This window comes from Parasteatoda tepidariorum, chromosome 8, assembly GCF_982258835.1.
Source record: "Parasteatoda tepidariorum strain Cologne lab strain chromosome 8, Ptep-v5.0, whole genome shotgun sequence".
In the NCBI taxonomy this organism is placed as follows: Eukaryota; Metazoa; Arthropoda; class Arachnida; order Araneae; family Theridiidae; genus Parasteatoda; species Parasteatoda tepidariorum.
Window position 1 is genome coordinate 89,111,807 of NC_141762.1, and position 9,779 is coordinate 89,121,585.

General features: G+C 32.8%; 1 protein-coding gene across 1 annotated transcript; it reads left to right on the forward strand.

The window, feature by feature from the left end:
* Positions 1-1,153: 1,153 nt before the first annotated feature.
* LOC107455206 (sn-1-specific diacylglycerol lipase ABHD11) lies at positions 1,154-9,346 on the forward strand. The gene is made up of 6 exons (XM_043050370.3): positions 1,154-1,204; positions 1,571-1,724; positions 4,411-4,611; positions 6,425-6,616; positions 7,684-7,880; positions 9,112-9,346. Exons 1-6 carry the CDS (start codon positions 1,197-1,199, stop codon positions 9,248-9,250), a joined length of 891 nt encoding a protein of 296 aa, XP_042906304.2. The 5' UTR covers positions 1,154-1,196; the 3' UTR covers positions 9,251-9,346.
* The last annotated feature ends 433 nt before the right edge of the window (positions 9,347-9,779 follow it).

The window sequence follows — 9,779 nt, forward strand, 5'->3', positions numbered from 1 at the left end:
GAAATTGTGTTGGCATGTCTTCGGATCATTCTCACCAACAGTCCACAGCGCAGCTTTAGTGCGACGTAAATAAACTACAACAACAAATGACTTCAAGGCACGAACCCGTTACATTTTGTGTCACCGTCCGAGACCTCAGTCTCTCACCCATCCTAGACACACACATCTTAATACACTTAATACCTTCATTCCAACTCCAACTCAATGTTTGTGTATGCAGTCTTTCTACTATCACCGAATATAAATCATCGGTTTATTGGTACAACATGCATTTGTAGGTTTGTGTGCTCAATTCAGACTTATAAACTTTTGTCAAGTAGAGGAACAGATAGTAAAATACTGCCATACAATTGAAAAAACAACGTAAGTGCTTCCCAATCGATTCTGAGAAAAAAGGCTTGAAACTATCTTCTTTCTATTGCTAATGCCATGAACACTAAAATACAATTTCAAAAAATAAGGTCCCGCAGTGGACTGATCGTTAAGACACGGTTCCCAGCAGATCACCGAAGTCAAGCATCACTGGCTACGGTCAGTGTGCGGGTGGGTGACCACTTGGATCAGTCTGCGTAGGGACCGAGGGTGTGCGGTATTGGTCCTCGTTAAACTGTGCTACCGTAAAGTGCTCGACTTCGCGCGCAGGTCGACGGGCTACCGAAGCGGGGGTGCCATCCCCTCCGCAGAGGATCAAAATTGTGATTGCATGTCTTCGGATCATCCTCCGGGATGTTTCCTAGACCGTCGCCAATAGCCCATTGTGCAGCTCTAGTGCGACGTAAATTAACAACAACAACAACAATAAAAAAAATAAGAAAACGAAATTTATTTCAAAATAATTTTTTTGTAATATATATGTAGCTTACCAAAGACGTCAAATATATGAAAATCTCGATTTTGACTTTTTTGTCGCTTACGTTGATTTTTCAATCGCACGGCAGAATACAGAGAAGGACAACACGAAGATAAATCCAAGGCAACAGGGGAATTCGAACCCCATTACCTCCACGCTTCGCACAATGATTGGCGGGTGATACCGCTCGGCCAGGGTGGATCATTGTAAAAGATCCTCAACTCAACTCAACTCGACCATTGTTTGAGGTCTTGCTTTGTTATAAATGCCCACTAGTCACCTGAGCGTTTGCAGTTTTCGATCTTTACTTTCAGTTGATCTTACAGGAAGCGTGCTGTTTGCAAGAATGGAAGCGTAAGAAATCTTTTTTTAATTAAATCATCGATTTATTGAAAGATATAATTGTTTTAAACAGTTTATAATGTTAAATATCATAATTAAATGAAAACTAAGAGATGTAATTCTACTCCTTTTTAAAGCTTAAATTTGAACGTTAAGCATTAAATTAAAAGCTCTTTTTTTTTAAAAGTCTTTTATTTAATTTAAAGAGACAATTTTTAAACTGCAGGTAAACTGAATTGTAAGGTTTTTCAAGAATTCTTGTAAGTTTATGCGCTGAAATTTATTGAAACTAGTCTTCAAGAGTAGAGAAACTCTTTTTTACTAAGTTGTTCTGTATCTGCCAAAATTTTATGCTATAATAAATTTTCATCTCTTTAGATCTAAGGCAGTATCACTGAGCTTTGAATATGTTGATCCAACTGGAGGAGTAAAAGACAAGAAAAGTCCTGTCATCTTTCTACATGCTATGCTCTGCTCAAAAGAAATATGGACTGATATTCCTAAGACTGTAGCTAATATCACAGGAAGAAGAGTGAGTATTCAATTCTAGATGTTTTTTTCCAGTCTACATTTCTATGCAAACATAAATAAACTCGTATAAACAATCTAGAGATTTTCTTCAAATGTAAAATAATAGGGAAAACTATGCTCTTCTATATTTCAGATATTATTAGACTTTAAACTACTTTGATCACTATATCTGAGCAAGTAAACACTGAAGGCTTGATAATCGTTCGGTGGAGTTTCAATTAATTGTTCCCTGCATTGTTTAAATATCTATGTGGATTAAAACTTCCAGTTTAACAAGTCTGCTTAAAGTTTCAATTTATTCTTAGTTCCAAGGAAATAAATTCGCTCGTCAAATAAATACTAGTAGGAGAGACTTATTCGTTAATTTTAAACTTCAGAACATCAGAATGAAGTAAATAAAATTAACTTGTTGGGCTTTGGGTTGGGGTAATTTGGCTTTGGGAATTGAGCATTGTCTCTCTTTAAGGTGATCTAGATTTGAAATTTAGCGACGGCTGGTCTATACGAACTGTCCTCCAGACTAACAATGATTATGTAAAATATACTCAGTCGTAGACGGATTATGGGTTCGACTCCCCTTGCTGTCTGTTAACTGTGGGAGGTCTATGGATTTTTCCCACATCGCGTCATGAAAATGCTGGTTACTTCCATGTCTTCCAGGAAGGCTAGTTTTTCCAACTGCATAATCCAGGAGTTTTCTGGATTTTGTTCAAAAGAGGTTTTGTGGAGTTGAAGATCGATAGCCGTAAACCCAAAAGGGGATCGGCTGTTCTATTCCGGATAAAAAATAAACTAAAAACCGGTATTTAGTTGCCGGCCCTCTTATAGATAGTTCTTGCAAATGTGTGCTAGGAAGAATAATTGTAGTAAACTTCTAATCAAAATTGTTATTGCTAGTGTTATACCTGTTGACTTATCACTTATGAATCTATTTATAGCCAATTACAGATAGGCTTCAAAATAAACTATAATTGAGTAATCTTTAAATGTCTAAATCCTCTTTCTCAGATGTTAGATTCAAAGTTTGCGTTTCTAGTAGTATTTATTCTTAAAGACTTAACTTCAAATTTTGACGACTTTAGTGTAATAATAAGTTTTAATACTTAACAGTTTTACTTTAACGGATTACATTAACAGAGTACTTGAAACTTTATGCGACCTATAATTGATTAGAATCTAAATCATAATAGGATGTTATCTCCCTTACTTGCTATTCATTATTTATCATTGCGATTAGTTCTGATATCAAATCAGTACTTGCAATTAAGATTGAAGTTGAAAAATTGGTATATGATTACTTGCAATTAAATTTTACCACTTTGCAATCTACGTAATTTGACTTATCAAAGCTGAAGAATCTCAAAAGTTAAAGATCTTTAGAGCCTCTGAAAATTTAAATACTAAAAATTTTTTAAATTTCTGTTGGGATTGGGTATGCAAATTTCGAACAAAACTTAAATCTTAGTACATTTAGAAACCTATTTTGAGACCTGAATCTTTTGAAGTTCCGTCTCTTTGTTTTATCAGATGAGAATTGTTTCTTCATTCGAAAACTAGGCTTAAAATAGGTAACTTTAAAACTAGCTGTTCAGATATGTATCATTTAAGTTTTTGCTTTTATTCTCTGTATTTTTATATTGACTATGTAAAATAAATTTTCTGTTACTTGGAAGATTTCCTACAGGCAGATTTTACTTTCGGGACATAGAATTTTCTACGAAGAATGATATCCGGAATCTTAAAATATTTGAATAATTGATACATTATATTCATTGAAATAATTCTATTTAACTTAGCTACAAATATTAAACTAAAATTTAAAATTAAAATTTGATAATTAAGTTCAATAAATCAAACATAAACTAGGGAATACGGAAATTTCAAACATATAATTATTTGTAGGTTAACAATTAAGTAAAATTCTCTTAGTCGAAAGGGTGCCCCTATAGGTTGCTTTATACTAACATATAAAAACTAACTCAAATTGTTCAGTCATAGAATATGTACAAAATAGTACTGTTTTAATCAGTTTGCATTAAAATACTTTTAACTTTTATGATTGTTTCTCTTAATCTCAGATTTCAGTTTTTAAAATGACAAATTTTAAAGAATGAAGTTTTTAAAATAAAACTAGATCTATCATTAAAATAATAACTCAATTATTTGTTAATTCTTTACACTGCTTTACACGTGGTGCTTCTGGAAAATAAGTTCCGATACCAAATCACGCTAGTCTTTGTTTTTGGATACACGCATTAAAAGTTGTCGCAAATCGCCAACTTAACACCAAATCGTCTCTTATTGAAAATGATGCATATTCAATAGAATTTTTTTAAATGTTGAAAGATTTTTAGAACTTTAAGATTAGAAAAAACTGTGGTTTAGTTATTTTTGCAAATAAACTATACATAAAAGTACTTTAACTTACATTTTATCGAAGCTATTTCAATGAGAAACCGTAAGAGAGTGACTACGGTTTTGGTATAGTTTTGAAATTTCGGTGAAAAATTTAGTTTGGCGTTATTTTTCGGTTTGGCTGAAAATGATCGATAGTATTTAATAAAAGGACCAGGTTTTTTACTCGTTCTTGTGCTAACAAACTCTACCTTCAATTTAGAATTTTCTTTAAGACATTACTTAATGAAGCTATTAAGTCAGTTTTTAAAGCTGTGTATTTGCCTTTTCAGGTCTATACTTATGATGCAAGGAATCATGGGAAGACTACACATGCCAACGAGTCTGATTTCAGCTTCAGTTTTAATGTTGACGACCTCTTTCTATTAATGGATGAAATAAAAACACAAATGCCAGAGCAAAAGCCAGAAAAATTTGTTTTAGTAGGTCATGATATGGGTGGAATGACTGCCATTCGAGCTGCTCTAAAAGAGGTACAATCTTTAGTCTATGTAATTCTCAGATTTTTGATAGTAGTTTCACGCATACGTGGCAGCCACAAACTCTTTGATTAACCCTTTGACGCATAATTTTCAATTAATATGTTTTGCCACTTTTCTATTTTGTATTAGTTTAGGTCAAAAAGTGAAATTATGTCTAGCATTTTAATTTATGGTTATGAAATGTAGCATGAAATTATGGTCTTTTTCTGCATTAAAGGTGAAATCTTCCAAACACTGCTTACAAATTTGTACATATTTGCAGTTATTTATGTCGCGAGAATTATTAGGTGAATTTTTTAATTTACAAAATTATTCACAAATTTTTGAATATAAATGACAATGTTTTTCATTCCTTTTTTTAGATTTTATATTAATAAATATAAAATTTTGATCTTTTTTTTAGTAACTACCAAGCTTGTGTTTTATAATTAAAAAATACCAAAATATATTTAGAGTCAGGAAAACTAAAAAAAGACACCGTTGTCCCATCTGAGTTCAAGGGTAATTCGAACGATGATGCTCGAATTTAGTTTTGAAAGATGGGTATTAAAGTGATCCTTCTGACAGGACATTTTACTTCCATGTTAATCTACGGATAATGTCCGGAATTTCCTTATTCAGAAATACATTTTAGTTACTTAAACTCGTTCTACTGAATTAGCTGCTAAATGTGAAACTTTTTAATGTTTTGATCATTTTTCAAAATATTTACAACTTAAAATCCGGAGAAGTTAAGTAGAAAAATTTCAATGAATATGAAATGTTAGATATGCTATTCACAAGAAATTCCGAACACAGAATTCTTCGTAGGTTAACGTAGGAGATTAAAATCTTGGTCTAAAGCTGACCTTTAAACTGAGAAACTTGTCCTATATCCTAAAAATCTTGCAACTTTTATTACGCGTAAACTCTAAATTCCAAAATATGTTGGTGAAATTTCCTATTGTGTATTTGGTGCCGTAGAAGCATTGTACAGTGAACCAGATCGGCTTGTGAAAAAATCTAAATAGTCTAATGCGTTACTTTGAATTTGCTAAATTACTCTACCTATTCTTATTTTTACATTTGAGCACGTAAAAACTTGTAAATTGCAATGCAATTAAAATTTTCAGTGTAAGGAACAGTCTACCTTGTTGTTGATCTCAAGCTTATTTTAATAACATTCAAAAGTGAGCTTGCTATTATTGATCTAGTATTTGAGTTTATTTAAGTTTCCTAATCTTTTACCATACATGTTTTCAAAATATTCTAATTAAACCCGTTTCTAAACTTAGTCTTTAAACAATGTAAAAGTAAATTTTATATTTATGTTTAAATATTTCACTTAAAATGCGTTGAGTTATATTTTTTAAATACAGATATTAAACTTTGACTTCCAAGCGGTTATTTGTCTTACTTCTCGGATTTTAGCTGAGTACTTTGTTACATTAAGATACGTGACCTACAAGAGGTCCGGATTACAATTTTTCTATAAAATGAAACAATTTCGAGCTTATCTTATAACTGTTGAGCTTCTAAAATAGTAAATATTATGCAAATATTAGATGTCATGGTTTGTCACCTTTTTACGTAGTAGACTATCCTGCCATAATTGACTTTTGAAAACTGTTCAAGGTCTTGCATCTGGTTTAATCTCTCCCCTATATATTTGAGCTGATTTTTTTTGGTTCATGTGAAATATTAAGTGACGTTTAATTTTAAAGACTTCTAAGTTACTAAAATTTTCTTAAATTATGAGGTTACTAAATATTGATAATATACTTCAAATCTATTTGTAGTAATACTGAACTTTGTTTCTCTTTAGCCTGCTAGATTCGAGATGGTATTTATAATGGAAATGTATGCAAAGCCAGTATCTAACGAACTCATAAAACGTACGAAACAGTTCATGACTACATGGACAAAGTGCGTTCAAGAACTTCCAGAAGGTACCTTAAAAGAGGATGTCACACGACTAAGCGTAGAAAATCTATATGCGAAACTGGAACAGTGGATGGTAAGTTGAAGCCAAAATTTCCAGTTTGTTCCACACGCACCGCATTTGATACGACAGTCTAAGGTGGGCAATGGTCTTCTATTTTATAACCATAGTTGAATAGTACACCACCCCATTCTGAGTTTACTGTCAATGTTCAACCACGTAGCCTTGTAATTTTAAATCAAACTCGGAAGACTCCTGGCTGAAGCATTGGGGCAAACTAGCCTTCGTGGAGGATTAAGTGAAACTTACCCGGATTTGTATTACATAGAGGAAAATCTACGACGGTTAGCCAGGAAGAAAGGAGATTCTAACAACCCATGATCATTCTACTATTAAGGATAGTCAGTCTACACTGGGGTCTGTGTGAGTCTGTATCAGAATCTTCTCTGATTTAACTCATCCTGATTTTCCGGAACTTTATAGCCACTTTTGCATCCACTTTATAGCTTAAACAGTAAATTTAGAGTAATATTTTCTAGACTAACTCTCTTCGGTTATACAAAGACGGTAAACACTTCGCCACTCAGTGCCTAAGCGAAATAAACCTCTAGGCTTGGGAGCTTATTTAGAATTCAGTGCACTTTTAAATACTTTTTGGATGCAGTTGGGAGCAATTATAATGCAAGTTTTTCTTTTTAGTCCTCGTTGAACAGCCTATCCAATTTTTGGGTTTACGACAATTTATGTTAAACTCCGTAGCCTTGTAATTTTGAACCCAATCCAGAAGAATTCCTGGATCGGGTATTAGAATTTTGCCTTCGTAGAGGATTTTTTGATGAAACTAATCCGCATTTGCGTTATATGGAGAGGATGAAAGACAGCTTAGCGATGACTATAAAAGGCACCCTGTAGAATTTAAAGTATACCAAAACACAGCAAAGTCATAATTACGGAAGTAGGCAGGTAACAATGTGTCTGCAGTTAATATTTGTTGTTTTCCTAGCATTTGATGTGCCCTATACGGTTGATTCCATCCGCTCTATCAGCTAACCATTGTACTTAATTTAGCTAGAATCTTATTAACTCTAAACAAACTAAAGACGAACTCTATACAATATTTCTAATGTTTTTGTAATTTTCAGAAAGAGGATAAGGAAAAGGCTTCCTACTTGAAAGGAACGTTTGAGTACAAGAAAACTGCAAAGGGTTGGGATGCATCTTACAACACAGATGCTCTTGCCAAAGCTCTAGAAGACCTAGAGAAACACCAGAAAGATTACCAGGGGGAGTACGATGGACCTACTTATTTCCTTTATGGCACCGAATCTCATTATAAAATGTAAGTTTGCTTGCTTTGATTTGGTAATTTATCTTTTTATTTAAGTAACTTTGTATTCATAGTTCAACTTTCAATTCTGATTAGCAGAGACTAAAGAGGTTGCGAGATCTTTGTTTTAATTCTTTAAAGAACTTAACATTTTTAGGTCTCGTCATGAATTTGAGGTCAAATAGTAAGATAATAGGGAGATCTTTCAAATTTACGTTAGTTTCTGTACGTAAGATTTCAAGTAATTGCGCATGCGTACTTAAGCGCATGTGTCAGTTCTGGTGAGATGCGCATGCGTCTGTGGAAGAAATATTAAACAAACTTGCGTTAGTTAATAACTCTAAATTAATCGAATATCACTTTAACTTTGACCACAAAAACAAACGTATACAATGGTGGTAGATTATGTATTTCAATGAATTCAGCGATCAAGAATGCAGCTTATTAAATATTAAACTTCTACTGATTATTTAACTATATTGTATAATTGAATTAGAATATGTAATTTTGAAATATCGAAAATCTGGAACTAGTGTAATTAGTCAACCATAATGTTAAACTAATAAAATTATTTTTATTGCATGAACTAATGGTTGTAATATCAAAAACTTAATTTCTAAATGTCAATACATTTCTTCAAACTCTCATTCCATGTTTTTATTTCGAAGGTAGGTTTAAACAAAACACTTACAAACTATAAACAGCGTGCTAGTAGTTGTGTCTTTGTAGCGTATATCCCGCCAACATATCCTAAAGCATCTAAGACGTAAGCATGCGCAGTTGTTTCAATCTTGCGTACTGAGGATAACGTAGTGTTAAATCTCATATAAAAATTTCTTAGCAAATCGTTAGAAAATTTAAGTTTTAATCCAAATGCTTTATTTAACGGCTTTGTTTTATGCTGAAATAAACTTTCAAATAAACACTCAAATTTATCCAAATTAACTTAAGGTGTAACAAAGTGTAAGTGTCTTCCTTCATTCTACTAAAGTTATCGTGCATTTTGAAGGGAATTGGGAACAAAATTCTAAATGGGTTTTTTTAAATGAATTTTAGTTTTCATCTCTTGTACGCAAGAAAATTAAAGATTCGTTCTTCCTTAAATTACGGTGATTCTTAACGCTAAACTACTTGGCTTTCATTTGTCCCATAGAAACAAGAATTTTTATCAAATTTGCTAAAAATGTATCTGTTATAAATGTATTTTACGTGTCATTAAACAAGACTTATTTTCTTATTGCAGAAATGAAACAAACGATTCCATGAAGAAACACTTCCCAAAAGCTGAATTGGTTCCGTTTGAAAACGGATCACACATTTTTGTTGCTGACATGCCTGCTGAACTGGCTAAGACGATTGGCGAAAAACTAAACTCTGTCTAAAGTTTTTAAATTTCGTTAGTTATGCTGTTCGTTAAGAAAAGCTGAAATGATTTCAATGTATAAATGTTTAAATTGATTAAATTATATCATGTTCGACGATGTGTTTATTTAGTTTATTCCGAAGTTGATTTCAGTTTATTTTTCAGAATAGTGTAAGTACCATGTCAATGATAGAAAGTAATGTTTGCCGGACTTATGTGTAACAAAGTTGTAATCAATCTGTATATTTTACAATTGTCGTTGAACAGCCAACCAAATTTAAAGTTTACGTCTACCAGTGTTAAACTCCGTAGCCTTGTAAATTTGAACCCAATCCAGAAGAAAAGGGAACTCCAGATAACTATTTCACGTAGGGGTGTGGGGTCATTGCTTAGGACAGGTTTTGGCTCGGATCGATGATAGGAAAGGAATCTTTTCCTTCTGTCTACTGTGTTAGTCGTAGAGTGAAAAAAGCTACCCACTCTGAAATGGGCTATTCCTGTTTCCATAGCAGCAGACGGTCTCAGATTGTGTGGCGGGGGGAGTTCAT

What these genes read in the sequence shown, in the direction of transcription:
- LOC107455206 (XM_043050370.3), top strand. An exon ending in CTAATATCACAGGAAGAAGA is followed by an intron (nt 1,725 to 4,410) that starts GTGAGTATTCAA and finishes TTGCCTTTTCAG; the next exon opens with GTCTATACTTATGATGCAAG. An exon ending in ACCGAATCTCATTATAAAAT is followed by an intron (nt 7,881 to 9,111) that starts GTAAGTTTGCTT and finishes TTCTTATTGCAG; the next exon opens with AAATGAAACAAACGATTCCA.